An 18,854-nucleotide genomic window follows, 5' to 3' on the forward strand; every position below is an offset into this window, starting at 1 on the left:
CAAAATCTTCTTTATGATCAAGTCACATTAAAATGTGTATGTTCCTGAAGAGGCTAATTTTGCACACCTTTTATTCCACATTGTGCAGGTATTTGCTTCCTCAGATCTTTTAACTTAGGCATGAAAATTTACCAATTACAACAAATTGTAAATTTTCAATGATGTTCATCCGAGAGACTTCAGATTCCTTCCATTTAACAACAGGGACTCCATCAATTAAATTAATCTACTTTATTGGGATTGGATCTATTATACTACTTGTAGAGACTTCATTGAGGGTTGTTGGTTTCATAAGATCTGCGTAATTAGGTAGAGGGTAGTTTATACTTTAGGTATGACTAGTTCCAAAGTATTGAGGGGAGGGAATAAAGTAGTATTTACGAGAGATATTGTTTGACCAGTCACCAACGACAGTTGGTCACCGACGGATGCCGTGGCTAGGGTACTTTTTATCACCTCACAATCTATAATTAGTATTGTTGCTGTGGTTCTTTGGTATGGGTCTTAAGTTATTTGGGTGAATTTTTAATTAGTTGGATGAATTTTTTAATTATTAATTAAAATAAATAAATTAGGTAAGCCTTTAAAATGGCAACACAACATTGTCTATTCAATAATCCAATGGATATATACACCTCAAAGTTAGACGGTAAGGATTATGATAGTTAAGATATATTTGTCCGCTTTCCCTTTTCCATATTTCAATTAGGAGTGTATATACAAGCGGGGCAAAACTGCGAAACCAAAAAAAATGGCACGGCAAGATTCCCATGATGACTTCCTGACTAATTTCAATGTTGTTCCTTCCTTCTAATGCAATCTTCTCTCCTCTCCTAGTATATATATATTCTCGACTCTTTTATCCCTCACCTTTAAACAGCAATGGAAAAGGGAGAAAGCTCCATTGCTAAACTTCCCCAAGATGAAGTCTGGGCCAAACTCAGTAAGCACCATTCCTTACATTTTCTTTTATAAAGGGTTGTTAAGTTTTGTAAGAACCAATAAATTTTTCTCTTCTTTTTTGCGATTCTCTTTGGTTGACCCAAATTAGAATCGTGGGTATCAAAATTGTGAATTGTGGTAACTGGTAAATGAACAATCTACGGTTCTTTATTTCATGAAAGGGGTTAACTTGAATTTCCGTTTCCGACCCACAAGGATGGTTTGTCATGAAAATTGGGAAAGAGAAGTATTTTATTTAAATGTCAATGAGTAAATGCTGCAATTCAACCATCTTTTTGGTTACTCGTGTGGTGTTAGAGAGTCCAAGAAAATATTTTAAAGGTTTCTTCAAGTATGGTAGTGGTTGAAGTAGCATGCTCTTTGCTTATTACATTTTAATTTTGTGTAACAAATTATATATTGTTCCATATCAGATCTTGATTAAATTGCTTTTGATTTTTTAACTTAGTGCATTTGTGTGATTTAATTTTGGAAGTGCTATATGCTTGTTATATATATATATATATATATATAATCCATGTAGTTTGGCTTTGTGGAAGGACGAAGGAGGATTGATTAACATGTGAGTCCAAGATATGATAGTATGGTGAAATGCCCTGAACATATCTAATCATGGACAGAGGATAGGTTATATAGAGAGGAGACACCAAATCCTGCAATTTACATAGTTAAATATTAGCGCTACATCAGAATAAGCTCATTTTAAATATTTATTCAACGTGAATTACTTGAAGGGAAAAGGTTGATGATTTTCACATATAAGATCATCAAATAGTACATTTAAATCTATGCTCTGAATTTTCCATATCTTGAAATTGTAGCATGATCTTTTCGTTGATTATCTTATTAAATAAACAGGAGCTGGTTAAAATAGAATCTCCAGTAATGTGTTAAAAGTTTGTGTTCTACAACACCAGAGCTTTGCTAGAGTATCATTGATCAATGGCATTTGGCATAAGATATTTGCTTATATTTCATATTAAAACATGTCATTTTTGTGTGACCAGGAAATTCCGATTTGTCTATGAATCTTACAGTTGGAAATGGAATTAAAAGGATGGTTCTTATCTGTTCTTATTTTGACTTAAACTGCAATTGCTCTTTAAAAGTTCAAATCTGTTAGGAAATGTTTTGGTTTGCTCCTTCAAAGAGAATTTTGTGGAGATAAATCCTTTGACCCCTTCCCATTTGGGGGGAGGGATGCAAGAAAGCAGCTTATTGTCGACCCCCTTCCTGTTTTCACAAGCATGTTGGTGATGGCCAGTGATTTGATTTATCACGATCCTTTTTGTAGCACTTCCTAAATGGAATGAACTTTGCCAAAGATGAAGATGACTAGGAATTATGCTCGTCTTCTTATCACTCATTTTGGTGGTGATACTTGATTTTATTAACCACTAGATTTATTAATATCACGGGTTCAAGCCTTGGAAACAGCCTCTGGCAGAAATGCAAGGTAAGGCTGCGTACAACAGACCCTTGTGGTCGGGCCCTTCCCCGGACCCTGCGCATAGCGGGAGCTTAAGTGCACCGGGCTGCCCTTTTAGATTTATTAATATCAGAACAGCATCAAGAGAGCACTGAACTACATTCAGTAGGACCAAAAGACAGAATCCAAGCAATCCTCGAAATGATTCCTTGGTGTCTAACACTGCCTCAGCCTCATTTACTTACTTCATATTACACCAAAAACAAAAATAAAAGCAACCAATTAAAATTTGATCTGCCAAACTGGATATGAATATACTCAAAATATCTCATATTTTCTTTTTCCCATAAAGTCCAGCAAATGCAAGTTGCAAGTTTGAGATTGCATATCCAACCCATTCCAACAGTTCATTAGGCATCACTTACTGTAGTCTCATCATGCCGAAAAATAAATGCCACAATTGGTAAAAAACATGGCCGTGCAAGAACAAATAGTCAATGCTTTCACTTTTCAGCCCACTCAACCAGCATCTGCTACAAAGTTGGAAGCTTATTCTTTGTATAACTTCATGGCTTAAGCAGTCATCTTTTGCTACCAATCAAGAGAAACAAGCCACTTAGTATGGAGACTCTGATCTGCAGATATGTTTTCATGGCAAGGAAGTGTTTTGTGGTTCATTAGTAACCAATGCATAGCAGAAGAGCACTATCCTTGTAATTAATTTTCTGCATCTGATACTCATTTAGAGCTTTTCAGTAAACCAAGAAAATCAGCTATGCTTTCCGACACCTGGTCATTTAGATTTCCTCTGAAAGTTATATCCCATCTATTCTGAGTTCTCCACTGATAAAACATTGCTCTAGTTTTCTGGTGCCATACAAATCAAATTTGAAAAGTTCTCCTCCAAAGTGCAGTGTCTAATCCGATTTCCATTTCAAAAGGAGATATTTATTTCATCTCCTACAACAATAGCAGTCCTGATCATAATAGCCTGATACTCTTTCAGTTACTCCATGTGAGGATGACACCATTTCTGTGCACCATTCCCTTCCAAATCATATTTTCTATGAATAGCTTCCTCCTCTGTATCAAACTTCCTAAGCCATTCCATTAGCAATCTATAATTATGTAACCTCATATTTTTTATTCTCGCGCTCTTTTTTTCGTAGGCAATGTAGCCATCTCATTCCACTAAATGAAAAACCTTGTTGTCTTTGTTGCCTTCCCATAATAAATCTCTTCTCAATTTGTCCAGGATTTTCTTTACTTCACAGGTATAGGGAAATAATGGCACTGCATATGTCGGAAGTGAATCCATAACACTATTAATCAAGGCTATCTTACCCTCAAGGGATAGTCTTTTCTCACACCTCTCTAAGACCCCACTATAACTTTTTGTTTAGCGACCAAAGGAAGATCCAAATAAGTATTAGATAAGGAACCTGTTATGCATCCTAGAATACCATACAGTCTTGTAATATTAGGTACCTCAATCTCTGGAGTCTGGATACATCATGCTTTTCTTCTAGTTGATATTGGTGACACTTGATTTACTTTGTTAATTGTGTTGTGCAGTAATATAGACTCTATATGAATCACTATTTGTTTTTCACTTGTTTGATGATTTTAGCTTTTTAGAAGTACAAGGAAGATGAGAGCTGAGATAAATGTTGCTTATTGACAAGCATTTTGTCTTTATAAATATAGTACCTACGGACTCTCGCTATTCAGAAATTGAGTTAAGATTGAAGGAGACCGTAATATGCAGTGAAGTGAAGAATTCTTCTTCTGGAAAACAAGAATGGTGTAAGATAACAAGGAATGTGGATCTAGATTCTGCCATGATGCAAAATAGAAGGTAAACATTTCTAGTTGTGTAAATATTTCATTTTGCGCTAGTGTATTTGGTTCATGCTGTTCTGTAGATGGTTTAGGATAACTTCTCAATGGATTTATTTAAAAAAAGAGAAGATAAAACTATGATCTTCCAAGTTCCGCCCAGTTATTGAGTTTTAGATTGTTTTGCATTCTCCAGCCCAAATTGATATTTGAAGTAAAAATACTAGAAAAGATGCTGCTAAATGCGTACTCTTTCCTTCCCTCAATAAAAAACGAATGGAATCATAAAAGTTTTGTTTATGTACTTGAGATGCATGCCAGTGTCCTGTAATTGGTCTTTAGTTGTATATTTGGTATCAGCTAAAGGGATCCCTGGTTTATTTTCCTTCAGTGTGACCTTGCATGCAGAGACATGTTTATAGGATTTAGCCTGGAAAATCCTTGAGTTCTCTCTCCATAGATTAATAATTTGCTCAAGTAAATTCTTGATGCATGCTTGCTAAGCTTATTAGTTGAGGTTGCTCAGACTAATGCTCCTAGACCCAAGAGTGCTTGGTGTTACATTTTTTCCTGTGAAGAGATTGAACCTGTAGTATTCTTCAATCTCTCTTCTCATGCAATTACTCACCAGCATTATGTGTATCTACATGCATTTTGAATAGAAATACATGGTCAAATGACCTGGTGCTATTGGTTCAGCTACCTTTAATGTCAAGCGGCAAATATCATCAATCTTTCATCCGGTCGATCCAGCCTTCTGTGGAGTGCACTGGGTAGAATATGACAGTATACAGACTTGACGGGAAATAATCGGAGGGGGATTGGAAGGGATGTGTGGAAGATACTGTGGCACATTAAAACTCGAAAGAAGGTTATTCTTTCGCTTTGTATTTGAGGGATGTAATATTAATGAAGCACAACTTAAGAAGAGAAGTTGAATTGTAAGGAATTGATCTTGTTTGTGTAAATAAAATAGAGTAGATACTTACACATCATGTTATGTTGTAAATGATTATATAGTTGTGGAATCTTGCATTTTCACTGATTAGTATTGATTGGTTCGCACTAAAGATCGTAAAAGAAACGATCAAAGCTGGAGGTGGCAAGGAGATAAACGACATTATGGAGAACTATGCTTTTTGTATTATTTTGGCATGGAACAAAAGAAATAGGAAACTATGTCATGGTAGTGTCACTAGTGAGAGGAATATAAGCGATTAAGTGGTATAAAGAGATATTTTTTGTGCCATATACTCTTTTGGATGTAAAGAGAATCATGATTGAGATACCATGATAGTTGAAAGTGGTTAAGTCCTCGCTCGGTACAATGAATGATATTCTGTTTTATCAGGAGTTTTTTAATCGTTTGCTTTTGTCGTTTCCGTCAATTGTTACTTTGTGGACTATAGCAGTTTAAAATGAATAGTTCTCTTCAACAATTGTCAGTGGTGTCTGTTGTTAATGCGGTGCTTTTCCTATGCGCTTTGTCTTGGGAAATTGCATTTGCTTTTTGTATCACCCAAAGTTGTATCTGTGTTGACTATCTACATCTTTGTCTAATATAGTTTGAAAGAAATTCTTGTTGATGAGACGGTTGTTCAGGAAGAGCATGCTGCTGTAATTAAGTGTGGCAGTGAAATTTCACTGGGTCCCAGTGATGAAGGTAAGAGTTATTTGTTATCATATTCCTTTTTGGAGTCATTAATCTGCCTTGTACTTTTAAGAAACTTCCAATAGTTTTCTTGGTGTCTACCTGTCCTCTTTCTATTACCTGCAATGCACTTTTCTAGGTGCATTATCCAGGAGATAAAAAGAAAATAGAACTCCTTAACGCTATGCTGCTCCTCCATGAGCGATATGAATCCTAAGTTTGCTAATTTCTTGTTAGATGTGAGTGTTGTACTAATAGCCCTAGCTACAAATATTGTCTGCTAATACTGAATTTGTTGATATACGTTCCTCTTCCATCTGAGCCTTGGTGCAATGGTAGAGTGTCACTTTTGTGACCTATAGGTCATGGGTTTGAGGCGTGGAAGTAGCCTATTTGCAGAAGTAAGGGGAAGGCTACGTGCAATTTATGCCTATCCTCCTCCTACCCCAAAATAGCCTTGGAGCATCTCATGCTTGGGCTGCACCCTTTATGTTCCTTTTCAATTATACTTCCATTTCAAAAATGTTTTCCTGGTCATTTTATTTTTTAATTAACTTACAAGCTATAGATGTGGTGTAGTTTGCTAATGCCTTCAGATGTTAGAAGTATACTGGAAAGCTGAAATGGGCAGGAGATTGCAAACATCCAGAAACAGTTTTGGAGGACTATCCCTCTGTGTATTTTCTGGACCATTTGGACTGATAGAATTAGTGCTTTCTTTGAGAACAAAAAGTACCATATTTCTAGAGTCAAGAACCTTTGTCTGCACAATCTAATTTTTTGAGGCAACAATCTCTCCCCCTTCAGCTTCCACTCATGATTCTCTCTCTCCTTCCCCGCTCTTAGCTCGGGTTCTTTCTTAATGAGGCGTCCCTTATTTTCTCTTGGATTGGACTAAGCGGCAATCCTTGGACAGAAGATTGGAAAACGAAAAAGAAAGCCAGGGCGTCCGGTGGATGAGTCTGCTAGACAATATGGATCAGTATATGAATTTCTTGAATTCACTTGGGAATTGTGTATCTTGAATTTATTTTAGGGGATGCTTGTTTCTGTACCTTCTTGGTACCTTTATTAATAAAACTTTTACCTTGTAAAAGAAAAAAAGAACTTACAAGCTATAGATTAAATTCAGTTGCCCATTTGAATAGATAACAAGGCCAAGGAGGGTTTGATGAAGAATATATCCACTCTCATCATTATATGAAATGTAATCTCATCCCAAGTTTCAACTCAAAATGCAATAAAGTGACATATTTTATGGGCAATGATGTGTGGCTTATAGCATTATGCTTCAATGTTGATAGGTTATGTGAAATACCGATTCGAAACAATGCCTACTGAGGAATCTCGCAGATATATACAGGTAAGTTATGTAACCTTTTAGCAACGGTATCTATTCGCTATTATCAGTTTATGTTGTGTTACATGGCCTATTGTTCTGGTAGATTTCTCTCGATGTCGAGTATGCAAAATGCTGTATCTGCTTGAACATCTGGCATGATGTTGTCACAGCTGCACCTTGCCTTCACAGTTTCTGGTTAGTGGCTTAGATCTTTTTGTTTTTTGAAGAACTATTTGATTTTGATCCTTGACTAGATGTGCTATCATTTGTTCTTCAATCTCCAGTAATGGATGCTTTTCAGAGTGGTTAAGGAGGTCCCAAGAGAGGCGTTCAAGTGTTTTATGTCCCCAATGCAGAGCAGTTGTACATTTTGTTGGAAGGAACCATTTTTTGCATAACATTGAGGAAGTAAGACGTGAAATTGATTTACTTTTGCTCTGATTTCCAGTTGGACAAACTGTCCTTTTTAAGTTAATTTTCATTTAATATTTTTAACTTCTAGTATTAATCCTTTTTAATAGTTGATATCCTGTTCAAGTTGCAATTCTGTTGTGTTCTTCCTTTTCTATTAAAAAAACTTTTTGACTAATATAATCATGCCTTTCTTTGTGGAAGCATTAGGTGCATGTTGTAATTCATTGTGACCTGTAGTTAAAAGTTAATGCCCTTATTATGCAGGATATACTGCTTGCTGATCCTTCTTTGAAACGCTCTATTGAAGATACTGTGCTGCTCGATTCCAATGCATCAATAAAGTCACCACTTGTAAGTAGTCTAACTTACGATATGAGATGCCTTCGTAAATTACAGCTACTATGTAAGGTTCTGTATAGGTGCTCCCCAACTCTTATGCTAAGTAATCTATCACTATGATGTCTTCAAAATGTCGTAAAATTATAATACAACTCTACTATGTATGGCGTTTAGATAGGCGTTTTTTTCATAAGTTATTTGCCTGCTCCTGTGCTTCCAAAAATCTTTACACTGGCGTGTCAGGTATTGGTGTTCAGCATATTGTAACTATCATTCCGTGCAGTAGTTTTTCAGGAGGTCTGTTTTGAGGACTGTCTATCATATGCCATAATTACACCAATTAACATGTTATTAAATATTTAGGATCATAAATGCATTATTTTGTTGTTGTTACTGTTCCTTTTCTGAATGCCCTGTATTGCTTTCCATATTAGTTGCCATGGTTTCTTTGTTGCCATTTTTCCTTTTCATAACTGCTTTGTTTAGCTGCACTTGAGCCAAGGGTCCTTTGGAAACAACCTCTACCTCCATGAGGTAGGGGTAAAGGTTTGCGTACATTCTACCCTCCACAGACCTTACTTGTGGGATTTCACTGGGTATATTGTTATTGTTGTTGTTGTAGTAGTATCATAAATGCTCAACAACTTGTTTTCTTTTAAACTTGGTAAACATACTAACCCCTAGGAGCAGGTCCTCAGCAGTAGAAAAAGTCTCAGGAAGAGGGATCGTTCTCCATCAGATGCAGCAGATCGCTGGGAGCATTCATGCCCTCAGTGTGGTAATTGCATTTTCCCTCAATCTAGATGTTATTTGCAATTTGGAAACTGATATAAAGTGAAACATGTTGACTTATTCAGAAAAAAAGCTTTGTTGAGTTACTGCACAATGTAAATCCCATGTAAAGCTTGAGAGAATCTAATACTATTCTCTTGTGACTTTAAATTTATTATGGTTTATATTCTGTATTTCAACCATTGAACTAAAACCATTTAAGCTTATGAACTTCAATTATCTAACATTGAGAAGCTTACACTCAGACTCTGAATATGGAGGTTATCAGTGCAATGAAAGCACAGTTCATCTTCAATGTCAAGCTTGTGGAGGAATGGTGCCCTCTCGATCAAATGTTGGAGTGCAACAACACTGTATGTACTATGCTTCCAAACTCTTCGAGTCTTCGTTATTATGTTCTTGTTACAAAGTATCTAGTCTTCACATGTGTTTTTGTGACTGTATGTGTTTCCTTTCCTCTACTTGAAATATAAAAGTTTCTGTTCCTCTTTGAAGTGTTTAATGTGTGAGACCTAAAGCGGTGTGGCTTTGTAGGTTTGGGATGTGATCGAGCATTTTGTGCTGCTTATTGGCATTCTCAGGGAGTTAGTGGAAGCAACTTACATCCACTCTGTAGTCCTGAAACGTTCAAGCCTGTAATTACTTTATATCTGGTTTACTTTTCTGATTTGTACAAACTATGTTTTGCTATACTGGTTAGAAACCTTTGATGTTTAGAGCATCACTTCCAACTGAACCTGGTATGCTACGTAAACTTGGAATGAAATTTTAGAAATTTATTTCATGGGACTGTAAGAGGACCTTATTGTGTTCTACTCAGACATCTGTCTGTTTTCTAGGAGCTTGGCTCTAAAACTTCAGAAAATCGTGTACAGTGAAAACACCTAATGGTCTAGGAATGAAATTTCACTGATTTTTGCCAGTTACAATTAATGCCAACCTGAATAGGTGCAAAGGCCAATGATTATATCTTGTTGTTGCTTATCCTTGTAATTTCTTTAGAATGATAACCCTCTGTCTCCACTCACTTTTGGGTGGAAATAATCTTGAAACTTTTTTCTGATGGTTTTATCAGTCTTGTTCTCTCCTGCTTTCAGCTTTTTCACTTTAATTTATCCAAGCTCGCATAACCATCCCTCTTATCCTCTCTTCTCCTCCTCCCCCCCCCCCCCCCCCCTGCTTCCTCCTTGTGTTAAGGTTAATATTATCTCCATGACTGGCATTTCTATGACTATAAGAGTTCCAAGTTGGTTGAATAGTTGAGGTGCTGCCTAAGCTAGTCTGGATACCACCATCGTTAAAAAAAAGTTCCAAGTTGGTCGGTGGTCCTCATTATACAAGTCAACTATAAGATGTGATCTATAATTTGACATTTCTTCTCCTTGTTTCTTCATTTGATTGCTCTCTCCCTTTTTTCCTGTTCTTTTTTTCCTTAATGATGGTAATACTTATGTTGAGTTACTTCCAGTATTTACTTGTGAATCTTGCTTTTTAATGAATATGTCAAATTGATGCACATGTTTCTGCAGATTGCAGAACGTACAATTTCTAGAATCCCCTCCTTGGCACATGAGAAGAATCATTATGAACAAAATGTATGGCTTCTTTGTTTTCTTTATGGTGTTTTTGATGCATTGTTATTAGTCTCAATAATTTTGTTGGAATACTAGATCTGCTGACTCTATGTGTGATCCACTAATAGATCACTGAAAGATGCCTTAGACAGATGGGAAGGTCGTTGCAAGATGTGGTAGCTGAATGGATTTTGAAGTTGGATAAGCGGGAGATAGGTAAATTGATTGTTGGAAACTTGAGAATCAGTTCCTTTTTCGTCCTGTCTTTGATATTAGTTATGGTTTATTCCTCTCTCTCTACATGCATATATCTGTCAGCCTATAGTCAACTATTATTGTTTGACCCCCATCCCCACCTCTCAGGCAAAAAGGTACCACCTCTAGTCAGGAAGATCCAATAGGAGGTAAAAACATTTTGAAAAATTGGCAGTCTGGAGAATTTGTCTCTCTTCATGGAAACAAATATATATATATATATATTTTGTTTTTCAGCATGTACTTCTCTTCATATAAACAAGTATAGACTTTTTTCCGAGTGTATACCTACTAGAAGTAGGATTTCTCCTGATTGGTGTAGTAACTAGAGCTTCTATGTGTCTTAGTCCTTGCTTCCTCTTTGTCCAGTTTAGTCCAAATGATATTATATATAGGAATTGCACATGAAGCGTCCATTCCAAGAAACATTTTCACTTCCCTTTTTTGAGGGGGAAGATCAATCGTATTAAACTTGTGACTAGGAGACTTTGTTAAGCGCTTTGTCTTCAGCAGCATAGTGGGCTATTGGGTGTTGTGTGGAAAATTTTCCTTTATTTCCTTTTGGTGCACCCATGAGGTTCCTTTATGATAGAAGGTTGGGTGTCATTTGCAGAAAACAGTGTTTTCTTATGAGGTTTTGTATTTTCTAGTGTACTCCTTGTAATACGGGTATGCTTTTGCCATTTTCTTGAATTAAATTGATTACTTTATCAAAGCAAAGTATCTTGAAACCCAAAGTCAACTTGTAGCATTGTCCATTTTGTTTCTGAATTTCTAAATCTTTTTAGCTAAAGGAGAAATAATGCTTTTCCTCGTCCCCCTAAGTAAATGGGAAATTGAGTTTTGAACGATCATACTGGATAGACGGCACACCATATTCTCGATTAGCGTGATAAAAGAAATAGTGGAGGTGAAAACAATATATCAAATCCAAAATGACTATTGGTTACAATTCGACCTATAAAAAAAGGAATATTGGGTGCTACTTGTCATGTCTTTGATATTGTCGTTGTTAGAAACCAACATGAGCTTAGACCAAAATTAGTGAATCAGGGAAAAAAGCACTTCATTAGTTTCTTTAAATATTGTCCTTAAATTGATTGTCCTGCTATTTAAAATGTGCTTCTGTTTCCTTCAGATCGCACAAGAATGCCATTGAATCATGCAGAGATGATAACTTCTCATACACCGACTTGTAGGTGAGTAGGTTTTTTCTTGGAGATATTGAATGTGAATTTTGTATTTATGGAAATTGTGTCATTTTGCACCTGTTGACTTCTGATTTGACTTTTGTGGCTACTTTTCCCTGAAGTTAGGAAAATGTCTGTTATTCAATACAATTTTGAGCTTTCATTCAGTGAAGCAATTTCTTCTCGCTGATTGTCTCTCTCTATATGCAGTGAGTGCTACGACAAGTTAGTCTCATTCCTTTTGTATTGGTTTAGAGTTACAATGATGGGCCATGTAAGTTGCCACTGATCCTTGTTGATTCTCAAGTTATTTACAATATTACTTGTGGATTTGCTTAAAATGTAAAAGGGATCTTTTATATGAAGTTGAGTTCCCCTATAATATGCACTAAGCTTTTATCTAGCATAGCACCGCAGATCAAACTCCCGCCCTTAAAAACTATTCCCTCGGTTCCATTTTTTATGGCTCTTTACTTTTTAGTCTGTTAAAAAAATAGATTACATTTGTTTCACATTTGGTACTCTTTGACTTTAAATTTCTCATTTTATTATTATTGACATGCTCTTATAGTCATAGATATTTCATGACATGAGCAGGGGTGGAGTTAGGCTTTCAGTTATAGGTTAGGCCGAACCTAGTAGCTCTGATCTAAACTCTGTATTGTCCATTGAATATGTATACAATTTATTAATTTAGAAACCCAGTAACTTAAGAGGATTAGAATTCCGAAATTATAAGCTTAAACTCCTGGTTCCGCCTCTGGTTCCAAGGGTAAATTCAGAAGTCCGTTTTTCTTTTTTAAAGTTCATGTCCAATTAAACACCAATGAAATGGAGGGAGTATCTTGTAAATCTGTCTCATTTCAATCTTGAACATTGCATCCGCTGGCTTCTATAGTGTAGGATTCGATTCTTATCACAGATTAGTCAAGCTCTATAATTATAAAGCTATTGTAACTTATTTCTTTTTTCCTCTCAGTATTTGCCTTCAGAGGATGCTCAAAGGCAAGACTGTTGGTATGGATATGCTTGTCGAACACAGCACCATAACCAAGAACATGCTCGGAAGAGAAATCATGTCTGCCGGCCAACAAGGGGTAATCATGTGTAGAAATTCTTCTAATTTTTTGTTTGAAATTTCTGCTTCAGGGAACTCTATTCTATTTTTGTGATTCTCATCTATGATGAGCTATAAGCATCTAATGTTTTTCTTATCTTCTTTTTACTGTTCATATGTTCTTTTTTTAGTGCTACATTTAATTTTGAAGATATAACAAGTTCATAAAATGGTACAAGTAAAATAACTTGGCAAACTATTCTATTTCTTAAAAAAAGAAGAAGGGTGACTCAACTACTTGGTTGAGTGGCCAAAACTCTTTTATACATGTATAGCTGACAAAAGACGCAAGAATTGTTATGCTTTATAGCGTCAGGGGCTAATAGAACTTGATAATAAACGGAACTCTACTATGTACTTGATACCAAACGGAACACGAATGCCAGTTTAGAGTACACTTCCAACAGTTGCAAAACGAGAAAAATGAAAAATAAATTGCAAATTAATGTATCTAAGAGCCAAAATATAAGTAAATAATATGAGCAACAAACTTCTCTTGGTACATCAGTAGTAAGTTGATGTTTGTAATGCAATTGTGACATTTGCATATGTATTGTTCGCCACATAGTTTAAGAAAAGAAGCAGTTTTGCCAAACCGGTTAGCGAGTGGAAGAAAGTTGAACTAAATGAAGAAGGGATGCATACTGTGATCGCAGCATTGATGAAAAAATTGACAGAAACTTCAGATATGGGACACGAGAAATATAAAATCAGATAAACAAAATAATGAAACAAAAAAAGTTTCTTGTGTATTTTACTTGCCAAACAGCTAACAAAAATGATAATAACTTAAATACATACAACATTTATATAATAAACTTCAATCTTAAAAGTAATAGTGTTTTTATAAGATATCCAAAGTTCCTCCTTAATTATTTGTAACCAATGGGAGAATGTATTTTCTTGAGTATGAATCTATCGTATATACTGCCAGTAATCAGAAATAGAGAACCGAAAAAATAGAACAAAGCAAGTAAATTTACTGGTAATAGTTTGTGCAAGAATCTTAAACACAATTATACCAATAATATTGTCCGTAAGGAAAGGACAAGACTCCAGAATATAGTAGTTTCAATTCTTAATTTACCTCCCTAAATAACTGATCCTAATTACATATTTATTGATAACATAATAAGATAAGACTGATACCATAAACTACAAACTAGGAATAATAACTGCTAGACCAACTGCTGGAGTAAATCAAGGGAACAGTTGCTAGACAACTGTTGTAGCAGTTGTGTTTGTCCAGAGCTCTTCAACTCTTTATCCTTTTGTTGATATTTTCTTCTGAAGTACGTCTTGAGAGGTGGGTTGGTATCAGTGCACCCCCTCTGAAAAGATGCCTTGTCCTCGAGGCAGAATAAAGGAAATTGAACAGCAAGCAAGTCATAGTCTTCCCAACTAGCCTCTTCAACAGGTCGACGACACAATTAAATTAGTAATTCCAGAGTTGGCATTTCCATGCGATAAAAGTTTTTTAGGTTCCACTATGAATTCTAATTCGCCTGATAGTGGTAAGGGTGGAGGGGAAGCGCTATCAGAACAACCATGAGTTGGACGAAGCAGCAAGACATGAAAAATGGGACATACCTTGGATGTCTGAGGCAGCTGTAATTCATAAGAAACAGGACCAACTCTGTGAACAACTTTGTATGGTCCAAAATATCGAGGTGAAAGCTTCTCGTTAAGACATTTGGCTAAACTCTTCTGTCGATAAGATCTCAAATGAAGGAAGACAGCATCACCCACATTAAAAGAAAAGTCACGCTGCTTGGAATCAGCTTGAGACTTCATTCTAGATTGGTCCTTCATGAGATTGGAACATAGTACCTTAACATTTGATCTCGTTCCACGAGCTGCTGGTCAAGTTCAGCAATTTTAGTTTTTCCATGAACAAAGGGATGCAAGAGTGGTGGTTCCCTTTCATACACAATCTGAAAATGAGTCATATTGGCTGAAGAATGATATCCACTGTTGAAAGAGTGTTCAGCCCAAGATAAATACTGAAGCCATAATTTTGGCTTGTCATGAGCAAAACAGCGTAAGTTTCAAGGCATCGATTGACCACTTCCGTTTGACCTTCAGATTGGGAATGATATGAAGTACACATACAGAGACGAGTGCGACTAAGGTGAAAAAGTTTCTGCCCAAATGCACTTATGAAGACAACATCACTATCCGAAAGAATGGAGCGAGGTAAACCATGCAACTTGAAAATTTCCTTACAGAAAACTCCAACAACTGTTTTAGCTGTAAAGGGATGAGATAAAGCAAGAAAATAGATGTATTTGCTAAACCTGTCAACCACCACAAGAATAGTATCAAAGCCATTAAAAGGAGGAATTCCAACAATGAAATCGAGGGAGATGTCCTCCCAAACTCTGTTAGGAGTAGGCAAAGGTTGTAAGAGACCAGCTGGAGCTAACGTTTCATATTTATGTTGCTGGAAAATCAAACAATTCTAGACAAACAACTTAAAATCATGCTTCAAACATTGCCAGGAAAAATTTGCAGATACCCTTTTGAGAGTTTTGAAGTAACCTTCGGGCCCTCCTGTTGGAGAATCATGTAACTCTGCTAAAATCTTGGCTTTGAGCTCAGGATAATCAGGAATAACCAGCTGAGATTTGTAGTAAAGATGGTTAGCAGACAACGAAAAATCAGGATGAACTGACAGATCAGAACAAAGTTGATCTCGAATCTGCTTAGTATATAGATCAGCTTCAATTGCTTCTCTCAAATAACTGAAATCTAATGGAATAGGCATCACCAAATTAAAAAAATCAGCATTTTGAGGGCGGCAAGATAAGGCATCAGCTTCTTTGTTTTCACTTCCTGACTTATAGACAATAGTGAAATCAAAAGGCAATAATTTAAACAAGCGTTGTTCAGCAGTAGTCACCCGCTGACGCAAGAGATACCTTAGGCTACAATGGTCAGTAGTGACAAAAAAATGCCGATCCAAAAGATAATGCTTCCACTTTTGCAATGGAAGGACCAAAGTCAGCAATTCACGATCATAAGTAGATTTAATGCGACTAGCAAAGGAAAATCCCTTGCTGAAATAGGCAATTGGATGACACTGTTGCAGTAAAATAGCCCCTACTCCATCAAATGAAGCATGACACTCAACTCTAAACTGTTGAGTAAAGTCGGGAAGACGAAGCACCGGTACTGATATCAAGATCCTCTTAAGATTTTGGAAAACTTCTTCTATTTTTGCATTCCAGTAAAAAGCATCTTTCTTGGTTAGTTCTGTTAAAGGACGGGCGATGATCCCGTAGTTCTTAAAAAAGCACCTATAATAACCCGTGAGACCTAAGAAACCGCAAAGTTCCTTGACATTCTTTGGAACAGGCCATTCCAACACTGCAGATATTTTTTCCGAATCCACGACTACTCCAGCATGAGAAATCACATGACCCAAGAAACCAACTTGGTGTTGGTCAAATAAACATTTCTTTGGATTAGCAAAAAAGGAATTGACAGAAAGAAGAAGAAGAACTGTTTGAGGGTTAGGACTATAGATTAGAATATCGTCTAAGTGACATATTTTCTAAGGTATGGCCTGAAAAGATCATTCATGGCGCCTTGAAACTTGGATGGTGCATTGGTGAGCCCAAAAGCATTACGAGAAACTCATAATGGCCTGAGTGAGTGTGAAAGGCAGTTTTATAGACATCATCAGGTTGGACACGAATTTGATGGTATTCTGAACGAAGATCAATTTTTGAAAAAATTATGGATCCATGTAGCTCATCTAACAACGCATCAATATTGGGAATGGGATGTTTGTCCGGGACAGTAATTTTGTTAATGCTATGGTAATCCACACAAAAACGCCAAGAATTATCTTTCTTTTTCACTTATAGAACCGGGCTAGCAAAGGGACTTGAACTAGGATGAATGAAACCAGATTCTAATAAAGCTGCAACTTGGTTCTCAATCTCAGTTTTTTGGCCATGTGGGTAATGATAAGATCTGATGTTTGGAGGTTTAGAATTTAGTAACAGGGGAATAGCATGAGAAAATGCTCTAAATGGTGGAAGAGATGTTGTTTGAGAAAAGACAAACTGAAATTCATCTAAAATTGTTTGGATTGGATTATCTATAACCGCTGATATTATCAAACTCAAGAGGAACACAAAGTAGACATTGCAGCAATGTATTTGGAAGGGGATGCTCTGATACCATTTAAAAGATTGGAGAGAAGCCATGGCTGAATTTGTCGATTTCACATCTTACAATTTGTAATGTTTCCCTTGCCAATTGAAAATTATAAACATATGCTTCCAGTTAGCTTGAATAGTATTCAGAGAAGCTAACCATTTGATACCAAAAAACAAATCAACCTCTCCAATTGCAAAAGGATAGTAATCTTGAGTTATGGTAAAGCCAAACAATTGAATTTGAAGATTCTGACAAACTTTATTGCAGCATATGATGTCCCCATTCCCTATTTGCACACCGAATGTTGGAACTATTTTTACTGGGAACTTATGTTCCTCCACAATGGATTCATCCTGAAGCTTCATTGTAGCACTAACTGACTGTCCCAAAATGGCATGGAAATAAATTTCAGCACTGTCAGTTTCTTGAGAGTTATCACCAATTACTGCACTGACCTCGTCAATTTTTTCCAATTGATCATCTCCGGTAAGCTCCATAAGAGATAGTTTCACAGATTTGCATCTATAACCGAGTGTAAATTTCTCATGGCAACGATAGCAAGCCATAAGACTTTTCCTCTCTGTATCTCATGTTCGCGTTTGAGGTTGGAAAGCGTCTGGAGTGGAAGAAACATTGCTGCGTGGATTGTTATGTGCGGAGGACAAATTATTCTGGGTGTTTCTAATAGAATGCAATGAATTTTTGTGCAATGGATCTGTTGGTTGGGGTCCAATTAGACACTCTATTGCTGCAAATTGGGCCTAATTTATTTTCAAATTCAAGTGCCAAAATCATAGCCCTGTAAATTGTTCTAGGTTTGTGAATCCTAACATCAGATTTAAGTTCCTCTTTTAACCCATTCAGGAACATCCCTAAGAGACAGTGATCTAGCCAGTTTGTGACCCTAGATGAACGTTCTGCAAATTCTTGACGATACTCCTATACAGAACCTGTTTGTTGAATGCTACAAAGGTGCTCATCGGGATTTTGGATCTTCGCAGGCCCATAGTTTTCTTGCAATGCTTTAACAAGCTCTTCCCAATAAAGCAAAGTTAGCCACGATTTATCCAAGAAAAGAGATCCAAAGCATCCCCTTTCAAAAACATCGCTACGATGTCAACTTTGTGTTCCTCTTGAGTTTGATAGTAGCAGAAATATTTTTCTACTTTCAAAATTCATCCTCTTGGATAGCCTCCTTCAAATCTGGGAAATTTCATCTTTGTGTATGGCCTCCGTGAAGGATTTTTTGGCCAAGATGGACTATCAATGTGTTCTTCCTCTTCTTGCCAAGCAGATTTCCCTCTATTACGATTTTGGTGACTGGATTCTTCTTGTTGGGTACAACCAGTTTGGGCTTTCAATGTTGCAACGTCTGCTGCCAGTGAGTTAATCGTATTTAATTTTGATACTATGGCAGATAATTAATGGACAATAGATTTAATATTGGGAGCGTCTTCTTGAGAATTAAACATCTGAGATTGACCATGTTGTATCGATCTGCTATGATATCAAAACTGATAGTAACTACAAGTAGAGAACCGAAAAAATAGAATAAATCAAGTAAATTTACTAGTAATAGTTTGTGCAAGAATCTTAAACACAATTATACCATTAAAGTTGTGCATATGGGGAGGACAAGACTCCAGAATATAGTAGTTTTAATTCTGAATTTACCTCCCTAATAATTGATCCTAATTTACGTATTTATAGATAACATAATAGGATAAGACTGACACTTTTAACTACAAACTAGGAATAATAATTGCTAGACCAACTGCT

General features: G+C 36.3%; 1 protein-coding gene across 1 annotated transcript; it reads left to right on the forward strand.

Annotated features, from left to right (window-relative positions):
- The first annotated feature begins 706 nt into the window (after window positions 1-706).
- Window positions 707-13,075, forward strand: LOC129896101 (uncharacterized). Its single transcript, XM_055971925.1, has 15 exons — window positions 707-943; window positions 4,100-4,250; window positions 5,797-5,894; window positions 7,187-7,245; window positions 7,328-7,419; window positions 7,509-7,632; window positions 7,903-7,989; window positions 8,668-8,755; window positions 9,015-9,122; window positions 9,304-9,404; window positions 10,299-10,364; window positions 10,472-10,559; window positions 11,737-11,797; window positions 11,999-12,062; window positions 12,768-13,075. The coding sequence occupies exons 1-15, from the start codon at window positions 883-885 to the stop codon at window positions 12,897-12,899; spliced, it is 1,380 nt and encodes a 459-aa protein (XP_055827900.1). The 5' UTR covers window positions 707-882; the 3' UTR covers window positions 12,900-13,075.
- The last annotated feature ends 5,779 nt before the right edge of the window (window positions 13,076-18,854 follow it).

Source organism: Solanum dulcamara, chromosome 7 (assembly GCF_947179165.1).
Source record: "Solanum dulcamara chromosome 7, daSolDulc1.2, whole genome shotgun sequence".
Taxonomy (NCBI): Eukaryota; Viridiplantae; Streptophyta; class Magnoliopsida; order Solanales; family Solanaceae; genus Solanum; species Solanum dulcamara.